Here is an 18072-nt window from a genome sequence, read left to right as displayed (position 1 = left end):
CAATGTCAGCACTGCCATCTTAGATGACCAGAAGCAGGTCAGAGGACCAGCTCCCTCAAAATCGGCTTTCCTCAGTCCTTCTGTACTGTCCCTTCTCTTCGCTCCTATGATTTTCATTACATATATGTTAAAACATGTTTATAACACAGGCAAATGTTACAAAGAATAACCAACCGTCCCCTCCACCATAACCACAATCCTGCTTTTTGTTTATATTTCCCTGTTTCCCTTCACAGTTTTATTCCATGTGGGTGTATCCCTATTGATATATTTAATTTTGCTTGTTTCTGTAATAACTGACAAGGAATTATACTGCATGCCATCTCTTCCACTTTGCTTTGTTCTCTCAACATTATGTTCATGGGTTTCACCTACTTTGTTTTTGTCTTAATCCTTGTAACCAATCTATAAAAGAATTGATAACTTATTATGTTCTGGCACAACGTGTTGTGCATATTGGGTGATCAGTAAACACTGTGTGATAATACTTTGTGGGGTATGTCCACAGAATCACTGACAGCTCATTACCATGCAGGTGTCCTTGTCACACGAGATCAGGAGTTTCCAGATGAGGTACAAAACTTTCAGGCAAAGGCAAAAACTGTATCACTTGGGATAAATCTTTGCAATACTCAGATACTCCCTAAGTCCATAAATTCATTATTTAATCTGACAACCTCATTTTTAAAAAAGATTTTATTTATTTATTTGACAGAGATCACAAGTAGGCAGAGAGGCAGGCAGAGAGTGGGGGTAAGCAGGCTTCCCGCCGAGCAGAGAGCCCGATGCGTGGCTCGATCCCAGAACCCCAAGATCATGACCCGAGCTGAAGGCAGAGGCTTAACCCACTGAGCCACCCAGGGGCCCCCTGACAACCTCATTTTCTAAGAAAAAAATTTTCTGGGTATCTGGGTGGCTCACTCGGTTAAGCTTCTGCCTTAAGCTCAGATCATTATCCCAGGATCAAGTCCGCATCAGGCTTCCTGCTCAGTAGGGACTCTACTTTTCCCTCTGCCCCTCACCTCACTCTCACGCTCTCTCACTCTCTCAAATAAATAAAATCTTAAAAAAAAAAAAATTTTCCTAGCAAGAAAAAACTAATAAAGCTTGAAAAGCCCATCTTTCACATCATCTTCCTGCCTAGATGTCTTCCCATTAGTGCAAAGAAGTGAGAGCAAACCATCAGTGAAGGAATATAGAAAATCTGTCTCATTCACTCCTTTAAGCATTTAGCTTAAGTATTATGGATAAATCTTTCCTACAATGTAAAGATGAAAACTAAAATAACTGTTAATCCTCTGAACTAATAGGCCTAGTATTTTCCTAGGGATCTTTGGCCAGTCACCACTGCTGTTGTAGCTTTTTGGTGCTCAACTTTAACTGCCTTTGGCAATCACCTCCTGAACTTAAAAAAACTGATGTTTGTGTCCCCAGGAGACTCTGATGATCCAGGATGGTGCTGGGGCACTCACATGCAGCAGAATTTGTAAGCCATAGTCCTAGGCCACTTTGTCCTCTTCCCATGGTGTCTAGCACGGTGCCTGGTGGAAAGTGACACTCAGAATGAATAAATAATGTTCTATTTGTCAGGAAGGAAAAGCACAGTCTCTAGTGTCCGCACCACAAACTCTCCAGGCGCCCTGGACAAAGACAACGAGGAGGCAAGGGGGGCGGAGAGGGGAAGTAGTGCGATCTCGCTGGCGTCCAGGTCTCTCTCTTGACTGACTCGAAAGTGTCCACCCCGAAGCTCAGGTACTGTCCAGCTACGTCCAGAATGCCTCGGAAAACACAAATTCACCACGAGGTTCAAGGGGTGCCAGACTGTCTCCTGTTTCCACAAATGAGGCAGGTGCGGGTACTTTGAGCTTCGGCCCAAGTCGAGTCGACTCCAGAGTCAACCTGAGACCCTCTCTCGGCTCCAGACTGCAGTGTGGCAGCTCTTCCCGCGTGGGGAGAAGGGTGCGAGTGGGAGTGGACAACATGACGAGCCGGAGCAGGCCTGTTCCGCGGGGACAGCCGTGCAGCCGCAGGCGCTAAGAGAGAGCAGCTGCACAGCCACCCGCGGGTGCACGTGGCGCGGCCGCAGCAGCTATTCAGGAGCGCGCGGCGGCGGGGGTGGCGGGGGCGGGGACTACAAGTCCCGGCATGCCTCAGGCAGGGGCGGGCCGGCGCAGGAGCCGGGCCCGGGGACCAGCCAGGCTCAGGCGTGCGCAGTGGTTCTCGGGAGTGGCGGGGCGGGTCCTCCCAGGCTGTCAGCTGGGGCCCGGGGCGCCCGGGCGGCGGTGGTCGCGGCCATTGGCGGAGAGGCGGGAGGGGCGGGGCCCCCGCGAGCCTCTGTGGGCAAAGCCGTGCGCGCGGAGGCAGGCAGGCTGCCGGCTGGGGAGGCACGGGTCGGGCTGGTGCGTTCCATCCTGGCCATGGCAGCGGCGCCGCTGAAAGTGTGCATCGTGGGCTCGGGGAACTGGTGAGCGGCGGCGGGCCGGCGGCGCGGGCTCCGCCTCCAGGAAGCCCCTCTCCCGGGCGGGCTAGGGCCGCGCGTCCCCTCCGCAGCGTGGGCACCGGGCACCGCGCGCAGGGAGGCGGGGCGGGTGGCCTCGCGGCTGGGCTGGGCACCGCGCACCCGGGGAGGCCGCGCCGAGACACTGGCCCGGGAGGCCCTGGGCCCGCGTGCCCGCGGAGGGCAGCAAGGCGAGAGGGTACTGCGCGTCCGCGGGCACCTGTCTGCGCTCTCACCGCGCGGCGGGCGCACGGAGGCCACCTGCTCGCCACGCCCGGGTGTTTTGCGCACCATTCTGAGAGCGTTCTCGGTTCTGGGCGGATCTCCTGGGTCTAGGAATCGGTGGAGACTCGAGCATTTTTGCCGTCGTTTCGGTATTGGGGAAACCGAAGCAAAGAAGGGCTAAAGGGCTCTTGCCACCCAGGTGGTGTACGGGACCGGTGCTGTCCTTCCAAGTGCGGGTTTCGCCCACCACCTCTGATAGTCCTGTATCGTAGGAAGATTATGTAGATAAGAAAATCCAAGTTCCAACAGGCCCGACTCACGGAGTAGTCCAGGGGCGTTGGGAATTCTCTGGAGGGCTGTTGCGAGGCTTCGCGTCTCCGCTGGGCTTTATTTGACTCGGACATTTATACAAGCGCTTTGTGACAGGCGCTCTTCTGAGCACTTTGTAAATGTCAGCCCTTTTAGTGCCCTTTATCAAACTTTGCTACTCTGGTGTGTTGGGTGAGTGTAGAGGAAAGTGGGGCCAGGTGGGTGGGAGGAAGTGGAATATAATAATAGCCTCTGATATTTTCGGTCATTTCCCCATTGTTGTGCACTTTTTTCGCACATCCGAAGGATTGGTATAGAATAGTTCAGAGTTGTGTTCTTTTAGCTTGTGTGTTAGATGGCTGGACACTCATCACAGTTCAGGCTTCGTGGAGAGCTGCCCCACTAGGAATGGGCCTAATGACTTGTCTTACTTTGTCTTACTCTTTGACGTAGCCCAAAAAGTTCCTGGAGGAAATCTTCATCTGTTTAAATCTTACCTGGCTCTCCACTTTTCCATCCGAGCAAGGCCACTGGCCTCTCCCTGTACCACACCCCCACCCCCAGCAGGCAAGGTAATGATTTACCTCATTACCTGTTCCACTCCTCTCTATCCAGTTCTTAAGAACAACCAACTACCCTAGGGCCTGGCATACTGCTAAATAAGAATTAAAATGAATGTTTGAAAATTGATCTTAAAAAAAATGTAATTCGATTAGGTAATCACATTAAAAAACCAGAAGATACCCCCCCCTTTCCATAAAGCAATGAAATACCTGACACTCACACTTGCTGCGCGGGGTATCTCCTGGAGGAAAACCAGTAATTAGTTTCTTCTGGCCTTTCTGAAGGAGTTCCAATGCTTACATATATTGCTTTCCCTCTCTGCCCTGCAAATACTAGAATATTATGTACTTTTCTGTAAACTTACCTTCTTGGTCAGCCACAGAACATTCTACACATATAGTGAAGTTGGTACCTCTGCTGCAAAGCTTCATGTGGACTTAAGGTTGGCTTTGCCAATTTTGATCCCAAGGTCACTTGAATGAGATTACTTTTGGCCATGGGACTGGAAAAGTACTCCTGTAGTACGTGTTTTTTTTAACATTAGTTTTCTCTTCTGTAAGGGGACACAGACCCATAGATGACAGAGCCTTTTCCTAATTTGCAAGGTGCAGAAGGAGCATGGCGTTGCCATGCTGGATTTAGGCCAGGAGCAGGAGTAGTGAAGTAAACTCCTGCCCGCCCCCCAGTTGGATTTGGCTGCCTTCCCACGGCTTCACTCTGATGTACTTGACTGGGTTTTCTTGGTCCACTCCAGCCCAAGGAAATGGAGTAGAGCTTGGCTAATGACCTTAGAGCCCAGCAATTGAGAAATGTGCCATCCTGATGGTTTGGGCTGTCTGCCCAGCTCCATTAATTATGGGAGCAGACAGGAACATTGTTGCTTGCACTCAAGTCCTAGAGAGAGGATCACGAACTTCCCAGAGAGATTTCAGAAGTTTGGGAAATGAAAAGAGCATGGAGAGGTTTCCTAGGGCTTGGGGGGTGTTCAGCTCTGGTCAGCAGTCATTTCCCCAATCTAGGCACAATGGTACAGAATCCCTGCCTATAAGGAATTTACCTTCAGGGCTGAGGTGAAATGGAAGATAGCTTCAGAAGAAAAGGAAAGTGGAACGAAATACCTGTCACAAGGTTAGTTAGATGTTACCTTTTAGTGTTGCTTAAAATGTGGGTCAGAGACCACCTGCATCAGAATGACTACTGAGGCTACATCATACTCCCTGAAGGTGGGACAAATTTGTCCTTACAGGACATTGGCCTTCTGCTAATTTTGAAATACTGTCTAGAGATGAACCTGCCCTTCCAGATTTGGTCCTTCATTCAATCAGGAATGTGAACTTGCTTAAGCAATGTTTAATCTTGAGACTCTGAAGTAGCTGAGCGTGGCTGTGTCAATAAAGGTGTTGTCGCATCTAAACCCAAAACAAAAAGGTGGCCTTGTGCTCTCATTTGAGTGCCCTCCCCCACGTAAATGCTTAATATTTGCAGTATAGATAATGAATCTAGCTGACGTGGCCAGGAGTTTCAGCCTGGAATGACATGGGGGTTAAAGTCAAGTTGTCATGCCCTTGTCATGCCCTTTGGCACTTCCTTTCCTATGGACAAGTCAGAGAAGAGGCCAAGAGGGGGCCCTCATGCATCCTGCCGAGTCCCATGATGCTTGGGGTGCAGGGAGATGCTTCCTGGCCTGCCTGGCTTTTCATGGCCCTGGGAACTCAGGAAAACAAGAAAAAACAAAAATAAATCTTCCGAAGTTCCTCCAGATATGAAACAAAGTTTCGTTACCCAAACTTTGGGAAAATGACCCAGACACAGGGCAAGATCCAGTTCTAGCACTGAAGCCTCAGGGCTGTGTGTACAGCCAAACCCCTGTGGTAGGGAGCATATGTCCAAGCCCCGGAATGCGTTTGGAGGCGGGGTGGTGCAAGAGGGGCTGGGGGATCCCACTGTTTGGGTTTCAGTCCTGGTCCTCTGTTTCATAAAGGCCTTGAGCAAACTGCTCCTTCAAGAATCATTGGTTATGATACTGGTACCTGCTGTCTCGGATTTTGGTTAGGATGAAATGACATGTGTTGGGGAGAGTGCAGAGTGACCAGCACTCAGTAGACATCGGCTACTGCTGTTGTATTTATTTGATCAACCTTGACCAGCACGGTCATTAAGTCACCAAATGGATCCAGCTGGAGTCTGACCAAGAAGCAGAGACATAGGAGGGAGAGAAGGTGAAAGAGTATAACTGATAGGCAGCTGGAGGAGTTGGTGGCGTTGTTTCTCTCTGGCCCGCGTTTTCACCATCACCCCACAGCTGTACGGATGGGCAGGGAGAGCTGTGGCCTGCTTGACACTGATGCCCGGAGCTGGATGTGGGTGACTCCCATCATCTTTTGCTTTTGCTCTGAACGCAGCATTGCGGCACTTAGCTCTGTCACCCTTTTGTGCTCCTCAGTTTCCATGGTACTGCTTGCAATATACCCACAGGCAGTGCTCAGAAGCATCCTGAGCCCCAGTAAATGAGTTCCTCTGCGGTCAGGAAGAGATTCAGAAATAATCCCTTCTGTGGCTGCAGGTGTCACTGCTTTGGGAGCTGGAGGGAGAACTGAATGATAGGGTTGGGTGGGAGCTGAACTGGGAAAGGATCCAGAGTCCCATGTGAACCAGAGTGAGAGTTTGTACAACTAAAACCCAGAAGAAGCCCTGATACATGTGCCTCTTTCCATCACCTCTGCCCTCTGTTCAGTACAGAAGGTTCCCAACTTTACAGTGGTTCAATGTACACCTTTTCGACTTTATGATGGTGCAGAAAATGATGGTGAGAGTGTGAACCATAATCTGAATTGTGAATCAGGCTCCTCTTCTGGTCTGGGGGCTATGCAGTGGATCCTCTGTCCTGATGCCTGGCTGGGGCTGCAGCGTCCGGTCAGACACCGATCACGGGGGCGAACAGGTGGTACAGGGACCGCCAGTGTTGGTCACTTCAGTGCAACATTCAGTCAATTACCTGAGCCCATCAACACCTGGATGTGAAATAGGCTTTGTGTCCAATGATTTTGCGTGACTGTAGGCTTATGTAAGTGTTCTGGGCAAGTTGCAGTAAAGCTAGGCTAAGCTACAGTGTTCAGGAGGTGAGGGGAACTAAATGCATTTTAGGATATTAGAAACTTAATGATGGGTCATATGGGATGTAACCCCATCATAAGCTGAGGAAGGTCTGTATAACAACCATGGCTGCTTTTGTAGGGGTGAGTCAGCAGCTCCCAGTTCTTGAGCCTTTCATCACTGTCATTATCATTCTCTAACCTGTCCTCCTTCCCTGGGGGAGGGGGGAAAGGTGTCTTTTTTTTTTTTTTTTTTTTTTTTGAGTGTCAGGTATGTGCATTACTTCACTGAAGCCTCCTAACATGCCTGTGGCAGTACTATTGTTCATCCCAATTTGCATGACAAGAGGGAGTTGGAGGGAAAACATTTCAAGGTTCATGGTTAATCCTTGGCGTGGAAGCCCAGATTCTTCTATCTCCAAGGGCCTTGTTTCTATAAATTCTTGTCATTTTCATTGAGAAGCATACTTAGACCTGCGGACAAATCTTATCATCACAGAAATATTTGAATATCCTGTGTCTTACCCTCCCAACAAAAGTTTAGTATAACAATATTTCCCTTAAGAAAAATCACATTGAGGGGTGCCTGGCTTGCTCAGTTGGTGGAACATGTGACTCTTGATCTTGGTTTGTGAGTTCAAGCCCTATATTGGGCGTAGAAATTACATAAAAACCTTAAAAAGAGAGAGAAAAAAGATCACATGGAAATGTCTTGAAAATTGTCACTTCCCTCTGGAACAGCCGTCCCTCCTCTACACATGGCAGATGATCACAGTTTACTATTTTTAAGGCAACTGATCTTCCTAAAATTAATCTAGCAGATTAATTGTTAGAAAAAGCTTATATCTAAGTGAAAAATCTCAGTCCAACTTCCACCCCTTAATCTCTGTGCTGCCTGGGTGAGCCCACTCTATTCTAAGACACCCCATTGGCTAGAGAAGTCTCATGTCTGCTCCGTCTTTGTGGCAAGCCAAGTAATGTCTCTAGGTCTCTCAATGGTTGCTGGTGGAAAGTTGTTTTGGGGGTCCACACCAGCCAGGTCTCCCTTCTCTTCCCTTCATCCCTCACCTCCATGCTTAGTGATACCAAAACTTACTGGCCTTAAACAGTAGTCACTTACTCGTTCATGATTCTGGGGATGAGCAGTCTGAACAAAGCTGGGAGGGTCTTCTACTGGTCTAGCCTGGGCTGAGGTCCGGTAATGGGTTGGCTGGACTCCTGGCCATAGACCACATCTTCTGTGTGTCTGGCAGTGGGCAGGCTTCTGCCAGGCTGAGAGGAGTGACCTGAGAGGACTGTGTGTGTGTGTCTCATTAGTCTGCAGGCTAGTTGGACTTCTCCATTTGGTGGCTGGATTCCCATAACAAGAGAGAGCACATAAAAGTACCTCCTATGAGTAGAGTCACGGTATTTGTCTTGTAGCTGGCTCACTTGACTTGCATAATGTCCTCAAGGTTCATCCACGGTGTAGCTAGCTTGTGTCAGAATGTCCTTCCCTTTTAAGGCTGAATAATATTTCATTGTGTTTATATAGTACATTTTGTTTATTCATCCTTCAGTGGACACTTGGGTTTCTTCCACCTTTTGTCTGTTGTGAATACAATGGTCCCCCTTGCCCACTGGGGATACATTCCAGAACGCCCAGTGGATGCCTGTAATTTCGGATAGTATGGGAAACCTTATACTGTGTTTTTTCCTAGATATACATACATGTGATAAAGTTTGATTAAGCACACTAAAAGATGAATAACAACTAAGAACAGCAGTTGTAACAATATGCTATATTAAAGGTTACGGCAGTACGCTCCATCACTCTGAAAATACCTAATTGTACTATACTCCCCTTTCTTGTGATGATGTGAGATAATCAGCTGCCCACATCATGAGGTGAAGTGAGGTGACTGGCAGAGGGGTTGGGACATGGCATTTGAGGGGGAGGGGTAGTGATAAGGGAAAACATGGCAACCGGAAAAGGAAGACAAGGGGCGACTTCTGTAATGCTGCTCTGACTGATCTGAGTCCCTGCTTTCCCTTCTTGAGGGTCCATACCCTGAAGTGGAATCGTCAGATCCTATGGTAATTCTAAATTTAGTTTTTTTGGCCAGCCACGGTATTGCTTTCCATGACAGCTGCACCATGTTCTATGCCCTCCAGCAATGCCCAAGGGGTCCAGTTTCTGCACAGCCTCACTGACACTCATTATTTTCCAGTTTTGTTTGGGTTTTTCTTTTTGTTTGTTTTTTCCCTGTAGTTACCATCCTAAGGGGTGGGAGGTGGTATATGTCTTTTATTAATTGCATGTTAATGTGGCATGTACAGTTTTGCATCCTGTTTTTTGTTAGATGTAACATTCTGTCACCAGCTTTGTCTTCTGCCCTTTGAATTCTGATAGGTGGAAAGGCTTTTTTCAACTTCTCCCCATCCTTTTCTCTGTGAAGTTGTACACATTGATCTTTTCCCCCTCTGTGGTTTCTTCCTTTGATTTTAAGCTGAGGAAGCTTCCCCATCCAAAGATCAAATAAACATTCACTGAGTGGAATCTGTATTTAAAATACTTCATTTTTCACATTTGCATCTAAGACTTTGGCATTTGATTGTACTTTAAAAGCCCTTTAACGCAAAGAATTACACAAAATGCTAACAGCGGTTCTCCCTGGGTGGTGAGATTATTCATAATTGTCTTTTCATCATTCTTGTATTTCTTGTTTGAGTAAAAAAATAGATGTTATTTAAAACAGAATTGACCATCCTCTTCCCTTGGTTCCGTAGTCGGATGAGCGCTGGAAGAGATTGGGGCTTGGAATGTAGAAAATCTGGCTGAACCCTTGCTGATTTCCCTCACTGGGACTTGTCTACTGCATAAAAAGAAGGAGTCACTTCTCTTGGGTTCCTTCTGGCCCAGAAAGGTTCTACGTTCTGTGGAGGAGGAGTATGGACTGCCAGAATTCCATCGGGTTTGTGGCTGGCTGGATGGAAATGCCAAGGGGGGCGCTGGGGTGTGGAGGTATATCAAGCTGGAGGTTAGGACCTCCAGCAGTTGAGTGTCCCTCCAGCTGGGACACATGAAGGGAGAGCAGAGTGTTGAAGACATACAGGCTGGGGTGTGACTCTGTCTTCCACCGACCACCTCTGTGCTCTCTGGGCTTCAGGTTCTTCACGTAAAAAATGGAGATAATAGAGGCACCTGGTAAGTTGATTCAACATCTGACTCTTGATTTCAGCTCAGGTGATGAGCTCGGGGTAGTGAGATCAAGCCTCCCTCCTATCAGGCTCCATGCTGGGCTTGGAGCCTGCTTAAGATTCTCTCTCTCTCTCCTTTCTCTCCCTCCTTAAAAAAAAAAAACAACTCTATCCCTCTCTGCCCCTTTGCCCCCCTCCTTTTTCTTTCTCTGCCTCTTAAAAAAATGAGGGTATTAGATGGATATTATAATATACTTAGTATATATAATATATAAAAAATGATAGTGATAATAAAATCTGCCTCAAAGGGTTGGCGAGCCATGAAACATCTAGTTAACATGGGTAAGATACTGAAAGTAATGTGTGTGTGTAATCATACTGAGGCATGTAAATGTATCAAATCAATAGGGTGTACATCTTAAACTTGTGTACACAATGTTATATGTCAGTTATATTTCAGTAAAAACAGCAACAAAAACCTGGCCCTGACAGCCCAACAGGCCTACCCCTTGCAGGCACGGCCCTCCCCTCTTCTCTTTGTTTTCCCCACCCTGCCCTGCCACCCATTCTCTTCCTTCCTCTACCCTGCTTCCTCCCTCCCTCTGTCTTCCCTCTCCCCTCCCTGTCACTCCCTTTTCCTTCCTTGACCTCTCCCCTCCCGGCCTCCCCGTGGCAATGTTGGCTCCAGGTTTGAGCAGAAGATAATCTCCTGGCCCCACCTGTTCTGCACCTTTGCTCCAGGGCCTTGAAGGCTCCGCAGTCCCTCCCATAGGTGAGGGCCTCTCAGCCCTTGGAGTTCAGAGTTCAGCCCAGCTGCACTTGCTTCCAGCTCTCCCTGACCTTAGTGTCATCTGCTTATTAGCCACTTTGGTCACCGTGGTGTGGTTACTTTTCTTTGTGAGCTTGCTGGAACAGCTTCATTCTGTCTCCATTTCCCCATCTCCAAGGTCTATGAGGGTGTTGGACCCGTGTGCCTTACTCCCTGTATCCCCGCTGCCCAGCAGCGTTTACACCTGATAGGTGTTCCGCATGCATTTTCAACACGTGATGCTACTCTGTACCAGGGCAAATGTAAAGGAGCAGGAAGTGTGGGCTTTGGAAACAGACCTGGGTCAGAACTGCTGGTGACTAGGTGGGTAGCGTGACTTGTGGGTGACACTCTTTGAGCCTCAACTTCTCGTCGGTAAAGTTAAAGGGGATAATGAGCACCTCTTTGGGGCTGCTGTAAAGATGAAAGGAGATCTTCAGTCCCGGTACACAGCTGGCCCTGGAGCAGGACTTCCTATCTGTGTGAACTTCTGAGCTTCATTTGGATGGCTTATAGAAGTTGGGAAATCAGTCTACATGATTTCGTGGGAAGTGTGATTTTATACTCCTCTGTGAAGACTCAGGACTGGTCCTGAGCAGCCCTGAGCCCCTCGCCCAGTTCAGCTACTACCTGGTTGTGTGACACAAGGTCAGGGTGAGGTCAATCTTCCATGTCTTAATGTAGAAGGTCATAAGTTTGGACACAGTTAAAACCTCTGTTTTCCAGGCTCTGCCCTTAACTGCTTTTGGCTCTGCTTCATACTGCGTTATTATTTGCTTTTTCTCCTTTGTGTAAAAGTTGACTTTAAAAGAAAACTTTCTGTCACTACTGTCAATACCATATGTTGGAGGTAACAACCACCAGGAGAAGGAAAACAAAACAGTGTTAATAGAAGTCTTGCCAAATCCTGCTACCTGCCCAGGCTCAGTGTCTGAAGCATTTAGAGGCTTCGTTCCGGAAGAAGGGAAATGAACACATGGTGGAGAGATGGTAACGACATAGTAGCACGCCCAGGAGACATTCTGCGCTCTCTCGAAGGCCATGGAGTTGAAGGGGCACAAGTGAGGGGTGCTTGGGTGACTCAGTGGGTTAACCCTCTGCCTTCGGCTCAGGTCATGATCCCAGGATTCTGGGATCGAGCCCCGCATCGGGCTCTCTGCCCAGCAGTGAGCCTGCTTCCCTGCTCTCTCTCTGCCTGCCTCTCTGCCTGCTTGTGATCTCTGTCAAGTAAATAAATAAAATCTTAAAAAAAAAAAAAAAGGGCACAAATGAGTCAGTGTCCTTCGGTGCTGTGTGTGGGGGGTGGCACTTGGCCATGGGGGGGTTACCCCTGGCACCCATTCCTCACTTTAGAAAACACTGGCCTGGATCCTAGACCTGAGATGAACATTAAAGAGCATTGCCCCACCTGTCATTTAGTAGATGAATGAGCTGGGCCAGGTGTGGAAATGGCTGTCCATGCCCTTGACCCTGACAGTGAAAGATCCATGCCAGGATTTGCTTGGGCAGTGGCAAAAAAGCCCCTGAAATGTGGAGGGTTCCACCAGTGGGGCCTGGCACTCCAGCCCCAACCATGACCAGACCATGTAGAAACCGCCTGCATGGACTGTAGCCAGTACTTTTATTTTAAGCTCAGTCTGATATCTGTGAGTGTTTTTGGACTGGCTCTCAGCAGGGCCCTTTTTAAAACAAAACAAAAACAAAAAACAAAACAGGGTTTGTCACTTACCACCAGTAGCCTCCAGGCCCTTCAGAAACACTCAGGTTCCTCCAGAACACTTGGTTTGCTCTGATTCTGTTCCTTTGTGTCAGTCAAAAGTAGTAACATGTGTCATGAGCACAGCTGGTGCCATTTCAGAGCCAAAAAGGAATTTGGGTGTGGATTATAGACTTCTTTGGAAAAGCAAACAAAAAAAAACCCAGCTTTTTTGGAAACATAATTAATATACAAAACCCACTGGACCTACTTAATGTATATAATTTGCTGGGAGATAGGAGTATACCCGTGAAACAACTACAAATCAAGTTGATAAAAATCTTTGATAAAGGGGCACCTGGGTGGCTTAGTGGTTTAATGGTCCTGGGATCGAACCCCACATCGGGCTCTCTGCTCAGCAGGGAGCCTGTTTCCCCCTCTCTCTCTGCCTGCTGCTCTGCCTACTTGTGATCTGTCAAATAAATAAATAAAATCTTTAAAAAAATGTTTGATTAAAAACAAAAATAAAAAAGTTAATAAAAACAAGAAAATAAATATTTATTTCTTAAATAGAAAGTTCTGCCTGGCGCCCCTGCCCTCTCCCCCATTTTTGGTGGCAGTAACACTCAGTGTCCTATCAGCTGTGGGCTTGTCATTTGTGGCCTTTGTTACGTTGATGTGGATTATACTTTCTCGGAGGTTTTATAAACAACCTCGGAAAAAAGGCGGGCAGTAAGGAAAATGTTTGGTTCAACATGAAGATTGTACTGAACAACAACCAAAATATTTGGTTCGGCTTGAAGATTTTACTAGATTGTCAAAGAGATTATAAAAATAGTGTTTAAAGTCCTGATCCCCCAAAACAAAAAGATTACTATGTAAGTTATTTAGAAAGAACAGGACAAGGCCTCGAAGGCACTAGAATCTTTTTGTTTTGTCCTTGCTAGGTTTGTCCTTGAATTAAATTCCATGCTTCTCAGAGTGCCTGGGCAGCCCAGTTGGTTATAAGCATCTGCCTTTGGCTCAGGTCACGATCATGGGGTCTTGGGATCAAGCCCCAGGTCCCTTGGCCTCCCTGCTCAGCAGGGAGTCTGTTTCTCCCTCTCCCTCTCCCCCTGCTCATACTCTCTCTCTCAAATAAATAAAATCTTTAAAAAAAAACAAAAAACCCTTAAATTCCGTCCTCCTTTCTTCTGTTCTGATCACCTTCCCTTATCACCTTATGGATGGATAGATTAAGCTTGTGCATCTCAACTTCGGCTATAAATTAGATTACTTGGAAGCATTAAGAGACGTGAGTCCCAGGCCATCCCGCAGACCAGTGATACCTGTGCCCCCAGAGTAGGATCCAGTGTAGATAGTTTGTTTTGTTTTAGATTTTTTTTTTTTTTTTAAATTTGACAGATCACAAGTAGGCAGAGAGGCAGGCAGAGAGAGAGGAGGAAGCAGGCTCCCTGACGAGCAGAGAGCCCGATGCGGGGCTCGATCCCAGGACCCTGAGGTCACGACCTGAGCTGAAGGCAGAGTCTTTAACCCACTGAGCCACCCAGGCGCCCCCAGTGTAGGTAGTTTCTAAAGCGCCCCAGGGATCAACACATTGAGAACGGCTGCTCTGCACAGCTGTCCAGAACTTTCCGGTGCCGTCCTCCCTCACAAGAATAGCACATATCAAAGCTCTGTGGCTTTACGTGAAATCTTACTCTATGCTGGCAAGACAGTTTGTAGCTAAATACATACTATTCTTCCAGTTCTCCTCCTGAGAATTGTAGAAAAGAGGCCAAGAGGGGTGCCTGGGTGGCTCAGTGGGGTAAGTGTCTGCCTTCGGCTCAGGTCAAGATCTCTGGGTCCTGGGATCGAGCCCCACATTGGGCTCCATGCTTGGCTAGGAGTCTGCTGCTCTCTCTTCTGCTCCTCCCTTCCCCACCCCTATAGTTTGTGCTCTCTCTCAAATACATGAAATCCTTAAGAAAAAGAAAAAAAAAAGGAGAGGCCGTTGTTCTTCCCAAGATCACTATCACCTTAATTGTAATCTGGGAAACAGCTGCTCACAGACTCCCAGGGAGGTAACAGCTCAGGCTCACAGTGTTCTTGGCATTGAGTAGCGCAACTCACACAAGGTCACAGAGAGCAAGTGTGATTCTGGGGAGCTGAGCAAAGTTGGGGGCGGGGGGAAGCCACTAGGCACTAGGAATCCAAATCTAGTAAATCAAGCAGGAAAATAAGCCAGAACCACCAGATCTTCCCCCGGGATCTTACCAGAACATACTTGCTTCTCTTGTTTACAAAGCCTTCTTACGGGGGAAGCCAAGCATCTGCAACCAAAGGCAAACCTGTAGCATGTGTTGAAATGAGCTAGTTCAGAAAATTCAGATGAATATTAGAACTGTTAAACATTAAGCCCATCAAACCTTGCTGTGTATCCTTTGGGATTCACTGGTGCAGAAAATGACATGACCCAAATAACGGGGGGAGACACCGTTACAATACATGTCAGGTCATCAGGGTCTGGCTCTGCCTCTTCTCTGGTTTCACCAGTAACTTCACTCAATCACCCATTTGCTCATTTATCTCCCGTTATCACATACTTGCCACGCACCCACTGGGCCTAATGTATTGGACTAGATGCGGCGCCGGTGAGCCAGGAGAGCAAAGGCAGTGCAGTGCCTTGTTTGCACTCCAGAGCTTGCCACCCCCCAGGGAGGTGAAGGAGGTAAGAGGAATCGCTTCCCCGTTGTATAAAAAACAGTTCCTCATTCAGAGTCGCCCCAGGCCCAGTTAGCGGCCTGTGGCCCTGGAGCGTGTCTACTATGGTGGCCCCGGCCCCGGCCCCAGCCCAGCTGCCCTTATCCAGGGGACTGGCGTTAACTAGTTGGGAGTGCATGATCTTCCCCTGTAGCAAAGCCTACGGACACTGATTAGTTACCAGAATGTGTCTGGTGAACAGAGATGTGAGAGAAACAGAGCCTGTGGGAGGCTAGAGGCCAGCTGGGTCACACAGCTGGGTCACACCAAATACCCAGACAACCGTGCCCTGGCACCCTTGCTCTGCTCCTTTTCTGGAACTCGGAGTCTTGTCTTCCCATTACGAATGCAGCTCTGTTGTAGTTCACTGAATACAGTTTATCCTATGGTAACTACATTTTAATCTCTGTGATGGATTTAAAATATAGCCTGGTTGCCTCGAAGGCTTAAGAGGACCCGCCAAGTATTACTTTCTTGTTTATATCTCTTAGGTGGGTTTCTTTTCTGCCTGGGGTAATTTCTTCCAGGATGGGTTGATGCTTACTAGTTTGAAGAGGTGGTGTTTTTGACCTTGTACCCAAATCCTAATCACAGCAGGGTGGGGGGAGGGTGTTCTTTCCAGGTGAAAACTAAGCTTGCAAATGGCCTGTGGCTGATACGACATCCCATCCGAATTATAAGCCCAGTGCTTGAATCAGAATCCGCACTTGTTTCTTCTGAATTAGAGTCGAATGCTTTTCTCTTCTGCCCAAGTGAGTTTAATTTTTTTCTTCTTCTCCGTTGTTTCTTTCGTAGGGGTTCAGCTGTTGCAAAAATAATTGGTAATAATGTCAAGAAACTTAAGAAGTTTGCCTCCACCGTTAAGATGTGGGTCTTTGAAGAAACAGTTAATGGGAGAAAACTGACAGACATCATAAATAATGACCATGAAAATGTAAAATATCTCCCTGGACACAAGCTGCCAGAAAATGTGGTAAGACTTCGGGATGGAAAGTACTTCTGGTTAATTCTGAAAGTTAACGTTTGACCGAGTTAGCACATGGGGCTTGGGGAAATGGGAAAGCTACTTCCCTCTTCTTTTTCCCTCTCTGCTACCAACTAGTTTGCTTGGTTTTGGTTTTCCTGACTCTGAAAATGGGCTTTGTATTATTTTGCTAGGGCTGCCATAACTAAGTATGATAGAACAGGTGGCTTAAACAACAGAGATTTGTTTTCTCACAGTTCTGGAAGTTTCAGGTCCAAGATGAGGTTGTCGACAGGTTTGGTTTCTTCTGAGGCTCTCTCTTGTAGATGGCTGTCTTCTTCCTGTGTCCTCACACTCCTGTGCCTTTCCTCTGTGTGCCCTACTCTTCCTTTAAAAAAAAAAAAAAAATATATATATATATATATATATATATATATATATATATATAAAATACATATTTTTTTTTACTCATTTGAGAGAGACAGTGCATGTAGGAGCTGGGGGAGGGGCAGAGGAAGAAGTAGACTCCCCGCTGAGCAGGGAGCCAGGCTTGGGGCTCAGTCCCATTACACAGAAATGATGACCTGTGCTGAAGGCAGATGCTTAACTGACTGAGCCACCCAGGTGCCCCAGTCTGCTCTTATGACAGGAATCCTATTGAATTAGGGCCCACCCTGATGTCCTCCTTTTAATGTAGTCACCTCAGTAAAGACCCTGTCTCTAAATAACAGTCTTATTCCAAGGTACTAGGGTTAGGATATCAGCTTATGAATTTGGAGTGGGGGGCGGGCGGCACACAATTCAGCCCACAGCATGCAACTTTCTTGGCATTCAAGGTGCTGGTCCCATCAGAGCTGGAACTCACAACCTTGCCTTCAGCTACTTGAGACCCCCCCCCTCCAAGTCCTAATAGTACCATGGACTTTCGTCTGCACATGAGGACAGCTAATGCACTGGTCTGTGATTTAAAATCAGAATCAAGGCCTAAATTACAGAAGGAGATTGAAGAGAATAGAAGGTCAGAAGACTGACAGTTTAAAATTTAGGCCTATTAGGTCTGAGAGGGAAAAGGACAGGTAATTGCCTGGCCTGGTTCCGGTGACTTGCGGGAGGTGTGTGGGGGGAGAAATGGGCAAGAAGAACAAGAGTGACCATGCCTGTTTGTCTCAGTGGAATTTGAACTTCTATTGCCAGATTTCACCCCTTGCTGGCTTTCTGTAATAGTCTGAAGACCAGACCATTGTGGTCTGATTCCCTGCCTGATGCCCTGGTTAACCAGACAAGCTCCTCTTCTTTGTTCATGAAGTAGTCATCTCTGCATATATTTACTCACCGGCCTTTGTGAGCATGTACAGTGCATGCAAAACTCACTGTTGCCAGAAACGAGAAGAGGAATAGGATGACGTCGCTTCCTTCAAGGAGGCCAGCAGGAGAAATGGATTTGTAAACTGACAAACGCCAGGAAGTCTGGATGTGCAAAGACCTTGCTTGCTGGAGGTCGCTCTTTGGTTTTTGGTTAGTGTTCATTAGTGTCAAGCACTGTGCTAAGTAGCTCGCATATCATATCTCGGCTAATGCTCTCAGTAACCCTCTTAGGTGGATACTGCTGGTTTTCCTGTTAGGAGGGTGGTTCTGATTTTGTAGGGAAGGATGCTTAGGAAGGATGTGTAGGGAAGGATGCTCAAGAGAAGTTAATGGACTTGGCGCAGGGTCACATAGCTAGAGGCTAGGCTTTAAATTTGATTCCTGGTAGACTCATCCCATGGCATCCGTTGTCTTCTAGACAATGATCACTTTCTCCTCTGTGTCCCTACACTGTGGGTCAGGCAGCATTTCTGCACAGTCATTCTCGGCATTGTTGGTGGGGAGAGAAAGGATCCCTATGGTTCTGAGTTTAGAAGTTGAGTTGTCCAAATACAAGAGGGGAAGAACAAAGGGAGTGGCTGTTCCACCGCAGTGGGAGGCTTCTGGGGGTCATCTCTGACCCATGCTTGG

At 47.5% G+C, this 18072-nt stretch overlaps 1 protein-coding gene across 1 annotated transcript in view; it reads left to right on the top strand.

Annotated features, from left to right (window-relative positions):
• The first annotated feature begins 2191 nt into the window (after positions 1–2191).
• The window catches only part of GPD1L (glycerol-3-phosphate dehydrogenase 1 like), a 62087-nt gene continuing 46206 nt past the window's right edge, over positions 2192–18072 (top strand). The window contains exons 1-2 of the mRNA XM_032320654.1: positions 2192–2464; positions 15909–16086. Of these exons, the coding sequence (XP_032176545.1) occupies positions 2418–2464; positions 15909–16086 (225 nt within the window). The 5' untranslated portion in view covers positions 2192–2417. The remainder of the gene's footprint in view (positions 2465–15908; positions 16087–18072) is intronic.

Source organism: Mustela erminea, chromosome 1 (assembly GCF_009829155.1).
Source record: "Mustela erminea isolate mMusErm1 chromosome 1, mMusErm1.Pri, whole genome shotgun sequence".
NCBI lineage: Eukaryota > Metazoa > Chordata > Mammalia > Carnivora > Mustelidae > Mustela > Mustela erminea.
This window is presented reverse-complemented; position numbering and strand designations above follow the sequence as displayed.